The following is a 21,685-nucleotide window of genomic DNA, read 5'->3' on the forward strand; positions in this document are numbered from 1 at the left end:
CTTCCAAGCTCCCTACCCATGGTCCCGAAAGCAACCGGGACGGTCGCCTCCACACGGTCTGGGGAATGCACAAGCCCTCCTCCGGTCCTCCTGGCCGTCCCAGCTGGGTCGCCTCCCCAGCCGTCTCTGACAACACTATAATGAATATTTTATAATGCCAGCTTTATTGGAGAAAGGTGATACGCGAAAGCAGTTTTCTCATTATTGGTTAAACCCAGGATAGAATGAATTAACTTGGGAAATACCTCAGAACATTTAGGTGATAAGAATTTACCATTTGTTACTATTTAAACATTTTTTGTCTTAGGCTTGCATAGTATTTTCTAGGATAGTGATGTCACTGGTCTTTTTCATTGTTGTGATCCACTAAGCTTTTTCTACCAATAGTAAAGCTGGAAATTGGAACTTTGTATAATGTTCTGCTGATTTTACTAAATTACTATATCTAGTTGGAGGGACTGTAAAACTTAACCGCGGTTGCTTGATCTAGTCATCTTAAGGAAGTCAGATTGCATGACTAGGACTAACAACACATAACACATTAAATGACTATGTAGACTTTTAGTACTTTTTCACATTTCTAAACTAGAACATGCTAACTGCATTCTGAAAGCCAATAACATCCTGTGTGACTGCACCGGTGCTGATACTAAGGCTTTCCAAATACTGTTTAAATTAGCCACAGTCTCTGTTGTGGTATGTCAAACATTAGACATCAGATAGATCATCCTCTCTTCTGTTTGTTTTATTCAAAGAACCTGCTTTCATTCTGTACTCAGAGTTGAATTATATGCATTTTACCTCCAGGTGTTCACTTTTTGCTTGTTATCCCTCAAGGATACAAGAATCTGCACCTATGAGTTATCAATCCTGTTTGATTTTGTTGTGAAGACTGGTATGACTGAGTCACTGGGGATGATAATAAACCTAGCCTGGAAATAATAAAAGTACACTGCGACTTTCTAAGATTAAGTAAATCAAGTCTTGGGCTAAACATCTCTGGAAAAGCCTTGTAGTGTGATGGAAAGTTAGACACTCTTCTCCAAAATGTGCTCAGCTATATTTCGTTAGAAATTGCTTTTGAAATAGCAAAAGAGCAGAATACTTAAATGTCTCTGACAAACCTTTAGAAATGAGAAGTATGATTTCAGTTGATAAAAGAAATCTCCAATTTTATATAATAAAAAAATATCTGATTACAAAGAAAACATTCAATGCACCCATTAAAAATCTGTCTGAGTTTACAATTTACAAAAATCATACGATTTTTATTGTTGTTGTAAAAAGTGCATTTTGATATTAAAAAAGGTAAAAAAAAAAAAAAATCAGAGAAATTGTTAATTTGTGAAAGAATTCAGAGACTGGCCAATCTGAATATGACTGTCGATACATTGCAGACTGGAAATTTTAATTGAGCCCATAAATTCAAAATATCAGATTTTTAAACATTAAAATTTACTGGTAAGAGGAGCTGTTTCTGAACAAAAAAGTGTCCACTATTTCTTGATGATATATTTTCTGCTGATATCAAATGTTGTTGTTATTCTTGTTCAGTAATGTGCCGAATTTGTCTCTATTTGAAATGGGCCATTTGCCTGTGTCAAGTAAGCTCCATTTCGGGCTCAAAGTATACAGATTTTTGCAATAGTGGCTCTGTGGATCTGGTGTGGGTCACCGGTACACATAATTTACCTGCTTTTACCGAGCATCACAAACCATTATTAAAAGTCCAGCAGCTTTTTTTCTGGGTGCTGTGCAGTTTTTGTGAACTGCCACTCAACTGTTATCTTGCCTCTCACTCCCCAACCCATGCAGCAGTTTGGAAGTGCTGTGCAACTGTGTTCCTGAAACTTTAAGGCGAGGTTTATACTTCACATGATGTGTGCTCCTGCAGACGCTTCTGCTATGCAAGTGGTGTACTGTTTATACTTGCGTGTCTACTTTACGTAAAACTGGAAGATTCTACCAGGTGGTAGTGCGAGATATTATCATGGTGAGAAAATGTTCGGCTTCGTTGTGTTGTGAATTACCTGAAACATCCATTAAATTCCGAGGACATCTTGCCACGATATATCTGAAAAGGATGGATGTTTAATGATTACATCCATCAATCCAGAGATGTGCCCATTCTAGCAAGCATCGGGTGCATGGCAGAAACAATCCCCGGACAGGAAATCAGCTCATTGCATGGTGAATACAAGCACACACATACAGGACCATCATCAAATCCCCAAACCTTAATGCCTTTGGAAGGAAACTGGAACACACTGTGGAAACCCACTAGGGAAACGTGCAAACTCCAGGCATGGAGCACCAAGGACGTGACTCCCCGCAAAGCAGCAGTGCTACCACTCCACAACCATGCAGCCCCAAAATGCGTAATTATTAACAGTATTCATCATTTAAATGAAGATACAGATTATCTGTAAAATGTAATATACATACTTCAATGCATTTCATCATGAAAGTGATATCAATTTTAATTCGAAGCATTCTAAATGTTCAGAGGGTTGAAATATCACAAATTTAATGTGTTCTGTGTGGCGATTGCTGCTTGCCGCTGCTATCAGTTCAGGAGGAAGCCCCAGAAGCATGTACCAATTAACAAAATTAACAAATGGGTTGGTTTTAAGATGACGTATCCGACGGTCTACTCTACTTTACACTGTCTCCATATTTTTTTTTCCTGTGTAACGTAAATATACTGCCATACATTCTGATGCTGTTGTGAAGGTGCAAAAAAAAAAAAAAAAGGAAAAACAACAAAGACCGCACAGAACATGGTATGTGAGGCCTTTAAAACGTATTGTGCCATTACATTGGGGAATATGTGACATTTGAATATAAAACAGCCACAAATGCATTTTGCTTCACCACTTCGAACATCGAAGCACGCACATCAATCCTGTAGGATCTCCAAAGCAGCTTGATGTCACATGTTGATAGTAAACAGAGATTTTGATATCATTTTCCAACGTGAACACACTGTGCCCCCAAATTTTTCAGTGGTGCTGCAACTCACGCACATGTTGTGTTAATTTCTGAGAACGCGCTCCGAAAGAGCGTCAAATGAATGCTGGGAACGTGTGGCAGCCATGATGCATATGCGTTCTGAGCGTGAAGTATAAACTGGCCCTAAGGGGGAACCACACTTTCTTCATGTGTCAGTGCTTTGGGGCATTTAAGCTATACTTCACAGGGAAAGCTTGGGTAGTGTAGTGGGATTGAAGAAATCAGTCATAAAAGGAAAGTACCTGCTCATTTATTTTTCACACCTGTTCATCAGCAAAACAGCAAAAATTAGCAGAAATTTTGCCCATAAGTATGAATGGCCTCAACTCAATCAACCGTAAATCGATGCTTGACAATATATTGTTTTTAGGGCATGGTCATGTAGTTGTGTTAATTGATTTATTTTGTACCATTTCAATGGGTCACATCCTAGGGGTGGTATATCCTGTATAGTGTTGTGTGATCTTTCTCAGGGATGACAAAGTATGGTTAACACAGTTATAAAGAAAAAAAAACATGTATGTATACACTGCAGGTCAAACTTTTATGAACTCTTTGAGCTTTCTTTTTCTTTATTTTAATTTAACCACTACAAGCTTCATGTACAAAGTGTAAAAAAGGCAGAATGGCAATTAAGAAGAAATATTAAACAAATGGCAAACAACAATCGTGTAATAACCATGCTAAACCTTATAATAATTTAAACAGGCAATTTTACAATGATTATAACTGAACAACCTCTGATAAACATTCAAGGTTTTTCTCTGAAAGTTCACTCCAGCTTTGCTAGAGAACTGCCCACAAATGACCTGAACTAGTTATCTGTTTAAGTTGAATGTGTCTACAATATACATTTGACCCCTAATCAGCTTAATGGGATTCAAGGTTTAAGGTTTTTTAGTCAATTTTACATCAGAAAATATTAAATTTGCCTTCTTAGTTGCATTTAATAATGGACAGAAATAGAATAAAAAAAACATAAAAAAAAAACAAATTAGATACAAGACAGGTTTAAAAATTTAAAAAAACATTTGTTGTTTTGAAAGCATATTGCAATTGCATTTTTAGCCAGAATGGTTATATGATACATATAAAACTTTCTACACTTACAGAATTTTTTTTTCATTATCTCTGATATTCCTGATTGAAAACATACATGGCCGTGGGAAGATAAGAATTTCAGAAGCAAACTTTATGGGTTTGTTAAGTGTGTGAATTTCCCCTTGGGATTAATAAAGTATCTATCTATCTATCTATCTATCTATCTACACATTGCCCTTTGACACATACATCACTTTCATCTCTGCTCTGTCTCCCTTCTTCTTCAGAGAGTATTGATAAAGCTTGGATATATTCTTAATGTCATCCTCCTCCTGTAACACAAAGGGCTGTCCAATAAGTCATATACCGCAATAAATATCATGCTACTGTAGAATACTGTAGCAACTCTTTTGGTTTAGGATTACAATCCCTTGGGGCAGGTCACTGACACTAGAGGAAGTAAAATATCCCCCTAATATAATATGTTGTCTGCTATAAGTGACTGATTAGAATGATCGAGATTGTTTCTAATAAAATATGTCACAAACATTTATCAGATCACATATACCTACATCTTAATTAGATCTTCTAATTTTAGTATTTTTGCAGTGAATAAAATGTGTAACGTTTAACAAAATATGAATAAATATAGGTTATTCAATTTTTTTTTACTGACTGTGTGTGTACAGGTATATAGAAATGTGTTTATTTTTTAGAAGACAAGTGTGGTCAGATGGTCAAGAGATGACTCTTGAGACACATCTGCTTTTTCTTGCTGCAGTTAGGCCTTGTTCACACGGGCGTTAAGTTTTTGGATAAATGAACTTGCTCTGAACGCCCTAGACGTTTATGTTGCATTTTGTGGTGGCGATCGATTGACTTCTACACCGGCATTCGTTTGTCTCTGTCTAACGCCAGCCTGCAGCCCAAATTGTAGTTTGTGTGTTAACCTGTGGAGGCAGTGTCGGGAACTGGATATGAAAGCCCTTGTCGTTTTATTTGAGGTGCCTCCTTTCAATATGGACCATTTTGCTATGTTAGATATTAATCTTCTTGTTTTAAAATACTCGTATACGGGCGTAGGGAGAGAAAAAATCGCCGCCACTACTGGGTTCATCCTCTGACTGCACAACGTCGGGTTAAAGGAAGTTTTTTTGTGCTTTATGAAGAAATGCGAAAATTTCCACGCAAGTTTTTTAATTACTGTCGGATGTCGGTTTCCACTTTTGATTGTCTGCTGCAGCTGGTGCAATGCCACATTGCACGCCGATCAACCAATATGTCACTTTGAGGTAAGGAAACAGTAGTCGAGTGTGCGCTTACACCGGTGTTATGCACTGAAATGCCCCCTCCGCCATGGATTGCCCCCCCTACATAATCGTTATCAAATATTATATTAGAACATAAATTAATAGGTTCATGGTTTACAAATTACATGAGACAATAAAATAAAATAAGCAATATGAAAATATATATGTTGTATATGAAAACATAAAAATATCCGGTCCTCCGAAGCGTAAAATAAACGCGCAGAAAACGAACTAGAAGCGGTTTCCTTGCGTTGGGTTTTGAACGCCAAGAAAAGCTGCATGCAACGCTTTTTGATGCCGTATAAACGCGCTACCGGACAAACGCACGTCACCAAAGCCCGTGTGAACACTCTCATTGACTCCTACGTGTAGAAAACACTCGGCGCTTGATCCGCACTCACCGGACGCTACGAACGCAAAAAAAACAAGGCCTTACTCAGTGTGTCAATTAACCCTATCTGATAAATGAGTCTTAAAAATAATGGCACAAAAATAATTTAAAATGTAAAACTCCAGTATTATTTTTGCTTCATTTATTTTAAATGTATGCCTGGAGAAGCTGTGACACCTTGTATGGCACAGAAACTATCTATCATAGTATAGCCAGGATTAGACAAGGGAATCCTGCAGACAATAATGATGTACGCAACAAAGCACCTTGTATCACACAATGTCCTGCATTAATCTTTAACTCCATAGACACAGCTTTACTGCCATAGTAGCATATTGTCATCCTTTATCTACGGGTTTTTGTGCTGCTCTTACTAAAAAGCAGATCAGCAGTCTTTTCCACCTCTGCTTTTGTTTAGTATTTCTAAAAGTACAGAAATATAGAACACTAAAATTTAAATGTTCCCAGACCTGCAGTGTAGTGGCTACTTATTGTTGTGGCAAAATGTCTGGTACTTGGATATCTGTCTCTCTGTTCTCAAAGCAATTAATTTAGACACCTTTAATGCTTTAACACTACAATCCCTGAAGTCTATGAAAAAAGGTCATAATGCAGGGCCACCTTAAATTCCTTCGCACCTCCTCATCAACATCATAGTCTTGCAAATGTGTTGATCAGCACTGGCAGCAGGCAGCCTGCTCACTCATCCACCCATGGAGGCAGCTGAAGTCAAATCAGATGTTGAAGTCTCTTTATTTAGCAGTGAGGTGTTTGGAATTGTATAGGGTAAATAATATTTTGTTATTTGGGATACATACATTTCATGTGTGTTTCGTGTCTACAGCGATCTGGATAAATGTAGAGTGACAGGAAATGTGAGGCAAAAAATGTTGAACACATAACTAAAACAGAAAATGTTTCATTTTACTGTAATAATGACAAAATGCAAATGTGAAGTGTATAATGTGTGAAGACTGGAGTCCAAATATCAAATAAACATTTTCACAAAAGGTATAACAAAAGAAGTATGCTTTTATTCAAGAATATAACCAAAGAAAAAAAAAAATCATAAATTTACATGTTGCTGTCAATGAGTAAAAACCCAAGCCCAAATATCAGCCGATGTGTCAGTTTGGCTGATGCAGTGTAAGAACTGCTGCATCGTAATCAAGAGGTGGTGAGTTTGAGTCCAGTTTATTCCCATTTTGAGAAGTGAGTTACTATTATTATTACTATTATATAATAAAAATATACATTTAATTTCAGTCCGTAACACCCGGTGTAAATTTTTGCTACCTGTCAAAGATCTCACTGAAGGGATATAAGCAGACATACATATGCTGGTGAACCATGTCGTCTTGGTTTCTTGTTGTCGCTTTAAATTTTTTTTATTCAGTTTTATTCTTGAATAAAAGCATACTTGTTTTGCTGTACCTTTGAAAAAAATTGTTTATTTTATATTCCAGTAACCACTTGAATGACATGAAATCTCAGCTTCTCTCGCACATGCACACACACATACATGCATGAAAGCGTCATTATTTGAAACTTGAGTTGTTGTTTGAACTTTTTTTTTTCCGATCTTTCCCAGTCTCATTGTTATGGTGCATGGTACTGAGAATGCAGACAGACTTAGTCACTGTCAGCATGGCACTGCCAGAGGACGGGATGGAATGTGGCAGCATGTGGTTTAGTGATTCCGGGGAAGTTATGGCAGCGTTGTTTCTGTCTCTCTGCGGGAACAAGAGAAAGAAAGGTCCCCTGGCACAATATGTTACGCTGCTCATCAGGTCTTTTCGTGGCTCCCCATGCGCACGTGTGTGACACCCTACAAAATATAACTATGTGGATTAAAAACTGGCACAAATAGCATGTTTAGATTTTTTGTTGTTAAGACTTTTTGTAGCAAACAGCAATGTCATAGTTTAAAAAAAATGAGTTTCAGTACTTTTAAATAAAAAATAACAGAATAAAATTTAAATGTAGGATCTGTTGTAAGATTAAAAAATATATATATTTTGCACGATTTGTTAAAAAATTAGTATATCAGTTGTTTTGCAAATAAAATAAAAAGAATGCAGAGAAAAGAAGATGCATGTCTCTTTGTGTTTGGCAGTGTGTTGTTTCTTCTGGTATAATCACATTGCATGCACCATTCCCAGATTAATACTGTCATTGGCAATAGAGTGCTGCAACCATATTCAGAATACTGGTATAGATGTGGCTTAGTATATCTGCATATGAGCCTTCCAAATGATGATGTCAGCCTGTTGCCTTGTGAAAATGATGTAGTAGTAGTAGTAGTAGTAGTAGTAGTAGTAGTAGTATATTTCTTTTGAATAAGCAGATTTCACATAATTTAACTTTTTTCATTCAGGCGTGCCTTGTAGCAATTGTTGTACCAGATTTTGAGGTTTTTCCTGAGTGGGCTAAGAAGAAGGGGTTTGAAAGTTCAATGGCAGAACTCTGTAAACAAAAGGTGAGCTTTAAGGTTTTATGTTTTTTCTTTCAAAATTTTTATTTAAATCTGGTCCATAAATACAATATTTTTTGCAGCATTTCTGCACTTTGCTTTCTTGCATATACTATTCCCAGTTTTGCTGAAGGGTGTGAAAGGAGTAGGAATATAACCTATGCCACTGCTGTGTTTAATTTCTTAGATTTAACATTTGCATAAAGAAATATTATACACATAAAATTACAATGTAGTGTTGTAACTTGTCACTATATTTATACTTAATATTGAACAAATTCATAAATGATCCCACTGAAGAGTGAAGAAAAACAGTGCAAAGGTCTGTTCAGCATGCATCCTATATAAATTACCCTTATCAGCTTTTTCAGTTTTTCAGTGTGCACATAAACCATGCTTTACCCTTGCACATTTCATGCTATGCATTTGGCCATTGATACTTTTTGTCACTATTGTCCTTTAAACGTTCTTCATTCTTTCTGTTAATATTCCCTTTTTGATTCATACATTCCTTTTGCTTGACCTCTATGCTCTTATGCTCACTTTCATCCATCAGAATCTATCTTTTCTGAATTTGTTTACTGTTATATAAGTGCTAACCTCTAGCTAGGACCCCTTGATTCATTACCTATAAATGTCTGAATATCCTTCCTTCTAGTCTGTCTTGATCCTTCAGTAATGCACAGATGAAAAGATCATCTAGGTCCATTATACAGATGTTCCAGCCCACTGCACATTTGGTTGGAAGCAAATTGGCTGCTGGTCAACGTCTTGGTCACAGTCTTAAGTACTAATTTGTCTGCTTTGCTGTATGTCTTCCTAGCTTTCTGACATGCCTCTTCCCCAGCTCTGCATGATATTTATTAAGCACGTTCCCACCAGAGAGACTTTTTTTTTAAACTAAGGGACTTTTTGTAGCATTCCTGCCATAGGAACTAGGGCCATTTGTAGTTCCTGGTACTTTTGCTTTAGCTCCTACTCAATGGTATGAACCTTTTGTTTAGCCATTAACTGTCGTGGGTGGGGCTTGAGTTATGAAATGTTCTGACTCGTTGACTGGTACCATTTTACAAATATGTATATAGTTTGTACTTTGGAGAGTCATTAATGAATATGGAGTGCCGCACTTCACCCCACTTCTTTTTTTTTTTTATATGTGCTTCCTTGGTGTGCCGTGCCATGGACTGTATCAAAATAGGGATCTCTCCCATGGAGGTGTGATCACTTTGAAGGAATAAGGTCTCCCATTGACTGTCAATCACATGTACTTTGCACCACATCACATATTTTGCATAAAGGTTACATTTCTGTGGTGCAGTTGGAACACAATACACAAGTGGCTAGAGACCACAAGTGGCCCAGAGCCTACATTGTACAGGAACTCATTGGTTCCTGAAAACAGAGTTTCTGCGGTGGAAAAATGCCTTTAGATTTTTTTGTCCTCTAGGGATTTCTCTTGCATCATGTTTTGGGTGGGCACCAGGGAATTCTTTACTATTTTTAACTGTTTATCTTGAATGTAGTTTTTTGACTGACAGTACATTGATTTTGATGTTTCCTGTTTTCCTAATTACTTTCAATTAAAATTTGATTACATAAAAATCTGGTTTATTCAACTGTTGATGTAGATTTTTTTGTTAATTAACTAACTGTAAAATTGTTGAAATGGAGGTGCAAAATTATTTTAAAATCTGATTGAAACATTTATATTGACAGGAGTTAAAGAATGCAATATTGGAAGATTTAAGTAGACTTGGAAAAAGTGCAGGACTAAAGTCTTTTGAACAGGTATGTGTTAATTCAGTTAATCTTTAATATTCAGAAAGTGCTCACTTCTCATAGCTGCTCTGTCTCCCTTGGATTTATTTAGTAAAACAGGTGTAAGATGGAATGACACTATTTTTTAAAATGTAACTGAATTGTTACAATAACTGTACTTAATAATAACTGACCTTTTAATACCAGTTCAGGTGAGCTCTATTTGTTTACTCTTTAGTGTTAAGAACTTTTCTATTCCATCCTGCTCTAATTATCTCAGGTAGGTGTTGAGCTGTGAGATTTCTCCAAACAGCCATGTTTTAACATTGAAATACAGTAGAACCTTATGCAAGTTCACATTAGGTATGCAAAAACAAATCAAAAATGCATCACTGGACCTCTTTTCTTTCCTTATAGAAAGACATGAGATTCTACTGTACTCTTGTTCTTACTGTCCCTCACTGTATATCTGGTACCATAGGACAAAGAGAGATGCGTTTCCCAATCTTTTGCTCAATCACAGTCACTCTGTCCTTTTCACAGTGATGCAAAAAACAGCAAGACACTTAACCTCCTGTACTATTGTTTTTTTTATTGACCATGACATGTGGTAATATGAGAAAGGGAGACCTTTGTGCTGTCGGTCACAGAAGGAGATGTGCACCTCTTTGTAATCTCATTCCATTTTTGCCCAGTGTGGCATGTGTATCCTCTTATATGTAAAGTAGTACATCTCAACTGGCTAGTTTCCGAGCTGCCGATCTATTTTACATCTGAATACATTGAACTTACATAGGGTCCTGTTTGTACATAGGCCATTAAATATATTACACAAACACTTATAGTCATACAAAAAAGTTTGGTAACCCCTCTTAATTTTTTGGATTTTTGTTTATCATTGGCTGAGCTTTCAAAGTAGCAACTTCCTTTTAATATATGACATGCCTTATGGAAACAGTAGTATTTCAGCAGTGACATTAAGTTTATTGCATAAACAGAAAATATGCAATATGCATCATAACAAAATTAGACAGGTGCATACATTTGGGCACCCCAACAGAGGTATTACGTCAATACTTAGTTGAGCCTCCTTTTGCAAATACAACAGCCTCTAGATGCCTCCTATAACCTTTGATGAGTGTCTGGATTCTGAATGGAGGTGTTTTTGACCATTCTTACATACAAAATCTCTCCAGTTCAGTTAAATTTGATGGCTGACGAGCATGGACAGCCTGCTTCAAATCATCCCATTGATTTTCGATGATATTCAAGTCAGGGGACTGTGATGGCCATTCCAGAACATTGTACTTCTCCCTCTGCATGAATGCCTTTGTAGATTTCAAACTGTTTTGGGTCATTGTCTTGTTGGAATATCCAACCCCTGCGTAACTTCAACTTTATGTCTAATGCTTGATCATTATCCTGAAGAAATTGTTAATATTGGGTTGAATTCATCCAACCCTCAACTTTAACAAGGGCCCCCAGTCCCTGAACTAGCCACACAGCCCCACAGCATGATGGAGCCTCCACCAAATTTGACAGTAGGTATCTGCCATGCAAAGCGCTTTTTGTTATGACCAAATAACTCAATTTTTGTCTCATCAGTCCAAAGCACTTTGTTCCAAAATTAATCTTCCATTCTCATAATCCTGCGCATGTGCTGCTCCTGTATTTTTCTTGGCCTGCTAGTCCTGGATTTAACAGCAACTGTGCTTGTGGCTGTCCATTTCCTGATTACATTCCTTACAGTTGAAACTGACCGTTTAAAGGTTTCAGGTTTTTTACGCCATGGAATTTTCTACGGGCACCGCGAAAACTTTTGTAAAATATTTAAAATTGCTAGTGTTTTTGAACTTTTGGTTGATTAAAAAGATAATGTTTTAAAAAAAATATTTTATGTTGGAAACACAGATAACGGAACGCTTACGGAAATTAAGTCTAAGAAACGCGAGAGACTTCAAATGTTTGACAAGGAAATGTGCGTCTGTCTTTCGAAAATTGATCTTCGCATAAATCTCATATGTGCTGAAAAACAATCTCAACGTTCACATTAATTAAATTTAAGATTTATCCTTTGATTCCTTTATTAATAAAATGTCTTTCAAACTTGTAAAATTAACTGTTTTTATTGGCAATTGTCCATAGATTGTGTTGTCACGGCTTTATTTATGGGCAGTCCCTCAGGTGCGCTGTGAGAGAAAATTTTTGGACTTAGAGCGCCGCAACTCGAAAAAGGTTGCTTTTCACTGCCATAAACCATGATACTGAACAATCTTTGTTTTCAGATCTTTTGAGAGTTGCTTTGAGGATCCAATGCTGTCACTCTTCAGAGGAGAGTCAAAGGGAAGCACAACTTGCAACTGACCACCTTAAATACCTTTTCTCATGATTGGACACACCTGTCTATGAAGTACAATGTTTAACGAGCTAATCCAACCAATTTGTTGTTGCAAGTAATCAGTATTGAGCAGTTACATGCATTCAAATCAGCAAAATTACAAGGTTACCCACATTTTTTCACAGTCAGTTTTTCACATTTGATTTAATTTCATACAACTAAATACTGCTTCACTAAAAACCTTTGTTTGGAAAACACCCCAGTACTCCGATGATCCTAGGAAATGAAAGACATACCACTGTTAATCTTTTTTTTGTTGAAAGTAGAGTAAATTATTATGCAGGCTGAGAGGGGCTCCCAAACTTTTTCATATGAGTGTAAATCACTGTTTCTCTTACCATTTATCACTTTTTCTATCTATGTTCTGGTGCTGTTAACACTAGAATTACCAGAGCCAGTGAAAAAACTTGTAAATCCGGCCCACCTTAAATCCCTTCGCACCTCTCCGTCAGCCCCTTTTGTCTTCTAAATGTATCGATAAGCCCAAGCAGCCTGCTATACCATCCCCTCACCACCTCAGAAGTTCACCTAGTTCCTGCCTTGATTGATTATCTGGGAGTGAGCTACCTAGAATTTTAAGGGAAAATAATTTGATGTGTGTTTTCTGTCTACAACAATCTATGTAAACACATCATTAAAACAGAAATGTTTTTCATGTTTTAGTAATTAATGACAAAATGTAGACATGAACTGTGTAATGTGTGTACGGCAGCTTCCGTGGTGCTGTGGTTAGAACTGCCGACTTATAATCCAGAGTTTGTGAGTTCGAAACCAGCTCCCCAACAGATTTACACTTTTGAGTAGTGAGCTGCTCTTATTGTTAATATTATACAATAAAACATACATTTCATTTGTGTCTGTAACAGCCGATGTAAATTTATTGTACTTGTAAAAATTGGTGCTTTTTTTTTTTTCACTTTTATTCTCTCACTCATGATCCAATCCCACCCACCTGCCACAGATCTGCAGTGGTTACTTTTTATCTGAAACGGGGTATAACTAGATGTAAGTGGTGTTTTGAGACAATGGAACTGGAAATTCTCTGATCTGGAGGGAAAAAAGCTGACACACAAACGTTGATGAATCTGGCTTCTTCGTATCTCACCATCACTTTAATTTTTTTTTCAGTTTTCAGTATTCAGTTTTATTGAGTGTTCCTGCCCACAGTGAATTAGTATGTACCTTATGGTCCATGATGTCAAAGCCGCACTGACAAAAAAACAGAAACATAGGTATATATGATATTTGGAATAACTCTGTATGGTACCTTTCGGAAAATATTGTGGCACTGATGCAACATTATTTATATTCATTCGCATGCCTTTTTGTGCTTTCGATTTTGCCCATGCAGTCTTTCACATTTTGGTGCACAGTGCTGTTTCTTTTGTACTCCAGGACATGCAGAGGAAAGAATAGTACAGAGAGGTCAGTTCTGCGCTATATGTAATCATCAGATTCAAATGTCAATTGTTCCCACACACGCAAGGACTGTCCTTTCTACGTTTACGACATGTGTATCTGTTGCAATGTGCACACTTCACTCTGTGCTGTGGTTACTATTATACTGAAGAGGCTGGGGGGAGCGGCGGTCTTGGAACAGAACCTTGTTGATGTTGCATCCTCTTTTGCTTTATCCATCACCTTTTCTTGTAAGAAGCTACGACGAAGCTCATCTGCAAGGTGAGCAAAGAACACTCTTCTCTGTGGCCCCCGTATATGTCTTGCACAGTACATGTGCATTGATCGCAGCCAAGTCAAGCTTGTTATAGCTCAAAGCACTGAATAAGCTCACGCCTTCTGGTGCACGATGTCAATGCAGCACCGGGCAAAAAAGAAAGAGGCAAATATATGCAACATTTTGAAGAAATCATTTTATGACCCGAATAGTACCAGTCAGAAAACATAGTCACACTAATGCAATATTATTTGAAAATGAACCGCATCAGATCAGCTGTAAATGCCATTCTGATCTGACGCCAGTTTAAATTCACACCCGATCTGATGCTCTTCGTTTTCAAATAATATTGCATTAGTGCGATGTTTTCTGACTGGTACTATTCAGGTCATAAAATGATTTCTTTCAACTGTCACATATATTTGTCTTTCTTTTTTTCTCTCCATGCTGCGTTGACGTCATACACCAGACGGCGTGCGCTTATTCAGTGCGAGCAGTAGCACGCGGGTGGCTGGTTGCTTGTTCTATAACACGCTTGACAAGCATCTGTTCCAAGACAGCCGCTTCCCCCAGGAAAGCAAACTCAGTCAGTCAGTGTCAGGCGCCCCTTCAATGTAATAGGAACCACAGAGAGAAGTTTGTGCATTGCAACAGGTGCACATGTCGTAAACGTAGAAAGGATGGTCTTTGGGGTTTGGGAACTGTTACCATTTGAATCTGATGATTTCATATAGCGTGGAACTGACGTCTCTGTACTATTCTTTCCTCTGCATGTCCTGGAGTACAAAAGAAACAACACTGTGCACCAAAAAGTGGAGACTGCATGGGCAAGATCGACAAAACAAATGTAGTCACTGGTTACAAGCGCAAGAAGACATGCAAATGAATTTCAATAATGTTGCATCAGTGCCACAATATTTTCCGAAATGTACTATACAGAGTTATTCCAAATATCATATATACCTATGTCTCTTTTTTTTGTCAGTGCAGCTTTGACATCATGGACCATAAGGTGCATACTAATTCAGCGTGAGTAGGAACACTCAATAAAATGGAACAAAAAATTCAAGTGACAGCGAGATACAAAGAAGGCAGATTCACCAGCGTTTGTATGTCAGTTTTTATCCCTCCAGATTAGAGTATTTCCAGTTCCATTGTCTCAAAACACCACTCACATCTACAGTTATTCCCAGTTTCAGATAAAAAGTAACCATGTCAGATCTGGGGCAGGTTGTTGTATCATGATAGTGACTGAGAGAATAAAAGTGAAAAAAAAATGCTAACTTTTATAAATGCTATAAATTTACACCGGCTGTTACAGACACAAATCAAATGTATGTTTTTATTGTACAATATTAACAATAAGAGTAGCTCACTACTCAAAACAGTAAATTTGTGGGGGAGATGGTTTCGAACTCAAAACCTTTGGATTATAAATCAGCAACTCTAACCGCTACACCACGGAAGCTGTCGTATTGTACTTGAACCTTTTGTGAAAGTGTTTATTTGATATTTGGCCATCAGTCTTCACACGTTATACAGTTCATGTCTACATTTTGTTATTTATTACTAAAATATGAAAAAGTTTCTGTTTTAACGATGTGTTTACACAGATTGTTGTAGACAGAAAACACACATCAAATTATTTCCCCTTACAATTCTGGGTAGCTCACTCCCAGATAATCAAGGCAGGAACTGGGAGAACTTCTTGCCCATTCTGAAGCGGTGGGGGGATGGTATAGCAGGCTGCTTGCTGCTTGGGCTTATCGACACATTTAGAAGACAAAAGAGGCTGATGGAGAGATGCGAAAGGATTTAAGGTGGGTCGGATTTACGAGTTTTTTCGTTGGCTGTGGTAATTCTAGTGTTAGAGGAGTTGTTAAGTAACTAACTGAACTGAGTATTGACTTACTGCCAGTTTGGGTTTTTTTGTGTACTGGTCTTCTGTGGGGCATTTCTGTCACTGATCATTTGAGACATCTGCAGTATACCATTGTCTGAATTAATTGTGGCTAAAGTTTAATGTCTTGGTATTCTGTCTGCAACCATCCATTTCCCAGGGTTTGTAATGTTTATATGTTATCCCTGATGCCTACAAAAAAAAAACTCATAATCCCGAGCCAACTTAAATTCCTTTGCACCTCTCCATCAGTGTCTTTTGTTTCACAAATGTGTCAATCAGCACAAGCAGCCTGATATCCCATCCCAATGGAGCAGAAATTCTCCCAGCTGAAGTCCCTTTATCGTGGTGTGTGGTGCCTGGAGTTGTACGGGGTAAATAATATATTGTTATTTGGAATACATACATTTAATGTGTGTTCTATGTCTACAAAGATCTGTGTAAGTGTAGGATGACATACATTGTGAGGCAAGAAATGCTGAACACATACCTAAAATAGAAACATTTTCCTTGTTATACTAATAATGACGTGAAGTGTATAATGTGTGCAGACAGTCCAAATATCAAATAAGCATCTATGCTTTTATTCAGGAATATAACCAAAGAAAAAAAATCTAGCATATTGCTGTCAATGAGTTAAAGACCCAAGCTCAAATGTCAATCAACAGAAAGTTGATATGTATTCTTGGATGGAGCAGAGGTAAGAACTGCTGCCTTATAACCAAAAGGTTCTGGGTTTGAGTCCGGACGCTCTGCTATTATTATTACTGTAAAATAGTAAAAACATACATTTGATTTGAGTCTGTAACACCCAGTTTAAATTTTGGCTGTTTGTAAAAGTTAGCGCTTTTTTTTTTTTTATTCAGTTTTATTCTCTCAGTGACGTTCATGGTACAATAAACTTGCCTCTCCCTCTCTGAGTTAATGGCATTTATCTCCATTCTTTTCACAAGAGCAGCGATGACCACTGTAACAACAAACAGCTTCTTCACAGTGCTTTCGCTGGCTAATAGACAGCTGCACCACAATACAACTCTGCTTGGCACCATTAGTAAAATGGGACTTCCACTTGCAGCTAAAGTCACTTTAGTACGCAAGCAATTTGGCACGCTATTGTTTAGATCTGGCAGTGCCATGCTGACGGTGTATGCCCCCAAAAAGGAGTCTCCTTATATCCCTTCAGCGATATATTTTAAAGGTAGCAAAACTTTACACTGGCTGTTACAAACTAAAATCAAAAGGCTTCTTCTACATACACCATCAGCATGGCACTGCCAGATCTAAACACTAGCTAAAGTGACTTTAGCTGCAGGTGGAAGTCCCATTTTACTTACAGGGCCAAGCAGAGTTGTATTGTGGTGCAGCTGTCTATTAGCCAGAAAAAGCACTCTGAAGAAGCTGTCTGTTGTTACGGTGGTCATTGCTGCTCATGTAAAAAGAATGGAGATAAACGCCATCATATTAGAGAGGTAGAGGCAAGTTCGTTGTACCACGTTAATGTCACTGACAGAATAAAACTGAATAATAACAAAAAGCGCTAACTTTTACAAGCAGCCAAAATTTAAAGCAGGTGTTACATACTCAAATCATGTGTATGTTTTTATTATGTTATAGTAATAATAATAGCAGCTCACTACTGAAAACGCGGAGCATCCGAACTCGAACCGAAAACGTTTTGGTTATAAATCAGCAGTTCTTACCTTTGCTCCATCCAAGAATGCATATCAACTTTCTGTCAATTGATATTTGAGCTTGGGTTTTTAACTCATTGACAGCATGAATTAAAGCGCATGTGAGATATTGATATTTGGCGTAAAGTCTTCACACATTATACACTTCATGTCATTATTAGTATAACATGGAAAAGGATTCTACTTCAGGTATGTGTTCAGCATTTCTTGCTTCGCATTTTGTGTCATCCTACACTTACAGATCTTTGTAGACACGGAACACACATAAAATTTATGTATTCCATATAACAATATATTATTTACCCTATACAACACCAGGCACCTCACACCACGATAAAGAGACTTCAGCTGGCGGGGGGTTTGGGTCGGGGTGGCGGGGGTTTTGGGTCAGGGTTTGGAGGTAGATGATGGGACAGCAGGCTGCTTGCTGCTTGTACTGATACATTTGCAAAATAAAAGATGCTAATGGAGAGGTGCGAAGGAATTTAAGGTGGCCTGGGATTACGAGTTTTTTCATAGGCTTCAGGAATGTAAGTGTTAAGCCTCTTTGAAACTAGCAGTCTTGCTCAGGTTCAAAAGCACTTTATTCTTGAATATTTATTATTTTGTGTGGTGTAAATGCACCTGTCCATTGTAGATTCACCTTATTTGCACAGTGAATTTGCACCTTAGGTAGAGGACAAAAACGTACATGGTATGCAAAGACAGGATAACTAGCTACCTAAATCTACTTTATGAGAATAGTAGATCTCATGTATATTGTTTAGCCTTGTTTCCAGATATAATAACAATTCCATTTAGGACAAGCCATGTTCATGTTTAAACCAGTTTGGATGAACACGGAGACCCGACTTTCATGTTTTTTGTGGTTTTAGAAGGTTTATTATTGATTCACTACATACAATCCTAAGTGGAAAAAGGTAGCTTACCCCCAGAATTAAAACTGTTTAGAAGGAAAAATGCTTTGGAGCCTTGAGTTTGTTATAGGAAGCATCAAGAAACAGAGTGATATCCATTGAACCCTGTATTATTCCACCTTTTGAGTTTATGTAAAAATAAAATGTATTTGTGTGTGTGTGGGCAGCATGGTGGGACAGCATTTAGTGTTCCTGCCTCACAGCTTTGACGTTCTGAGTTTGAATCAGAGGCCAGGCACTGACAAGATATGTGTGTTTTACTCCTTAAATTAAACTGGTGAACACTTATATTGAAGTCATGGCTTAATTTCATAACATTTAAAATATGCCTTTTTATTTTGACTGTATTACACATATATTTGAAATAAAACGGGTATCATTACTGTAATGCAAAGTGAGCCACTGGATCCAGTACAAACCGATATTGATTGAAGCATTTCAAAATCTCAATTCATTTCTAGCAGTACTTGATCTGGATTAATCTTCTTTCTTTTAACCATTTCTTTTCACTAGGTGAAAGATATAGCTCTTCATCCTGAACTGTTCTCCATTGAGAATGGCCTCTTAACTCCAACTCTAAAGGCAAAAAGAGATGCTCTGAGAAATTTCTTCAGGGAACAGATTGATGAATTATACTCCAATTTAAAAATATAGTTAAATCTGCTTAAAGGAAAAATATGCTTAAGAGAAGTCTGTAATGATTAAACAGTGGCTTGCATATGAACAGTTGCTCATAAGAATCTTTTCAACAGAAGCAAAGCAAAAAAATGCCTTACCAAACCATGTACAGTTTTGTCTGTTAACCATTGAAATGCCTTGTCTGTTAAGATAAGTGGGGTTTTCAGTTAGCATTTATGTAGGATCAGTTAATTATCTGTAAACCCTTTTAAGATCTTCATCACAATGTGATATTTTGGTTCTACTATAGCAGATCAACAGCTTTTGCATTTTTAGGAATTGCTTTACTTGACTTCCATCCCTTATTCTTATTGTAGTATCAGAGAAGCAGTTATTTGTTTTTAAATCTATTCAAGGGCCTTTTGTGCATAAACATTGCTGCATTAATGTTGCCACCATGAGTTCTACTTTTAATAAGATTTAATAACCATGGGTGTTGAGTGTTCAGAAGACTAGTGTGTAAATAACTATACATTAGAAATGTAATTTTTGTCTGTTTAAAATATTTTGTAATCAACTATTTAATGACATTTGAAAGTGACAATGACCTATTCATGCATTCCTGTATGACGTGCATGTTTTGGACCTATTGCACAGGTGGAGTGGGATCTGCAAATGTAATGCAATTTGTTTGGTTCATATGTAAATGTGCACACATGGGGAACCACTAGTTATACTATTTATGTGTCCACTAATTTTATATACAAGTAAGGGAGTGAATTCTTAAAGCACAACAAATTGCACTGGGATATACAATATGTACATAGTTTTCAGAGAATGAATTAAGCTTTCTTCACTTGCACAACTGCTGGCTTTAATTTTATGTGCACAAAAATAAAGATTAACACTAAATTGGACACAAGGGTACTAAATTTATATGGCTGCTTTAATGTCTTGGGCTTTGTATGTATGTTTTGTAAAAAATATGATGGCAGATTTCCAAAAAAAAGAAAATGTGAAAAATACCAAATATTTTATCTGTCTGACTTTTTAGCTGCACGTTCTTTGAGAAAATAAACTTTGCACTGTGGGAAATGTTTGTTTTTAAATGAGGGTTTGGTTCATAATGGTCAATTATTTAAATAAGAGCCCTAACTTGTGATATTATTGGTAAATCATCTGTGCTTCTGTAACAGACAAACTGAAAATTCTTTGCTGAGTAAAATCAAATAAATTAAGCCATGCACTTGTATCTTTTTTCTGGTTTCAACTTCAAATCATATACTACTTAATGTTGGGTTTGTGTGTTTTCTTTTTTTTTAATAAAATATTTTTCTTTAAAATTAAAAGTTTATTATTGGAAATATGACCTTCAAGTTGCACAAATGATTTCCTGCCCTGTACCCATCCATTCCTTTTCTGAATTTATTTTATGTCAATTACAGGCTTGCGTATAATTTCATCCTTTCCCTGGAGTATGTAGTACAAAGCAGGAACATATGTTGAATTAGACTCTAAGCCATAGCAAGGCACTATAACAGCTAAGGTATGGTGGCTGGTGCCTATTACTATGATAATCTAAGACATCTTGTGCAGTTTATCAGTAAAGGAGACTATCAAGAGAAAAGGTTCTTTTTGGGCAGTGATCATAAAAGTTCAGAGAGGTTGCCAAAGTTATTCAAACTGTTTGATGCCTTTGCACAGGATATACAGAGTCTTCAAAAAGTAGTCATCTAACACTCATTTTGTTGTATTAAAATCAAATCAAAACATATATAAATTTAATTTTTTCTACACCTCTAGTAGTAGTTTTCCATGTTAAAATGAACTAAATTATCCAGATTTCTTCAGCTCTGCATTAAAAATAAAAATCTGGAAATTACTTAGCGTGTGAATACTTACATTAACTTGGTTTATCAAACCAAATTGGTGAGGGAATCTAATTTCTTGGATGATAGTCCTCAATACATTTACAAGGTTACACCTGTGTTTGTTTCAGATCTGTCTTTGTTTAACACTAGGATTACCAAAACCTATGAAAAAACTTGTAAATCCATCCCACCTTAAATCCCTTCGCACCTCTCCGTCAGAGTCTTTTGTCCTATAAATGTGTCTAAGCAAGCAAGCAGCCTGCTATCACATCCCCCATCAGCGCACAGTTTTCTCAGCTCAAGTCTGTTTACCTGCGTGTCAGTTGCTTAGTGTTGTTTTGAGTGAGAAGCCAAGCAAAATGACACCTTTTATAAATACTATATCTTTATTTGGAACACGTGCATTTCATGTGTGTTTCATGTTTTAGTAATAATTGACAAATTGTAGACATGAAGTGTATAATGTGTGAAGCCTAAAGTCCAAATATCAAGTAAACACTTTCACAAAAGGTACAAATAGAACAAGTGCGCTTCTATTAAAGAATATAACTGCAGAAAAAGAACCCGCGTTAGGGTGCAACATTGACACGCATTTGATATGACTGCTTTGGTGGCGCAACGGTATCAACT

General features: G+C 36.9%; 1 protein-coding gene across 4 annotated transcripts in view; it reads left to right on the forward strand.

Moving 5' to 3' along the window:
* Positions 1–20,441, forward strand: part of acsl1a (acyl-CoA synthetase long chain family member 1a) — a 215,758-nt gene extending 195,317 nt beyond the window's left edge. For all 4 annotated transcript variants that reach the window (XM_039751008.1, XM_039751011.1, XM_039751009.1 and 1 more), the window contains exons 19-21: positions 8,132–8,233; positions 9,944–10,015; positions 19,080–20,441. In XM_039751008.1, the coding sequence (XP_039606942.1) occupies positions 8,132–8,233; positions 9,944–10,015; positions 19,080–19,220 (315 nt within the window). In that variant the 3' untranslated portion in view covers positions 19,221–20,441. The remainder of the gene's footprint in view (positions 1–8,131; positions 8,234–9,943; positions 10,016–19,079) is intronic.
* The last annotated feature ends 1,244 nt before the right edge of the window (positions 20,442–21,685 follow it).

The sequence above is a fragment of the Polypterus senegalus genome, chromosome 4 (genome assembly GCF_016835505.1).
Source record: "Polypterus senegalus isolate Bchr_013 chromosome 4, ASM1683550v1, whole genome shotgun sequence".
NCBI classification, from domain to species: Eukaryota; Metazoa; Chordata; class Cladistia; order Polypteriformes; family Polypteridae; genus Polypterus; species Polypterus senegalus.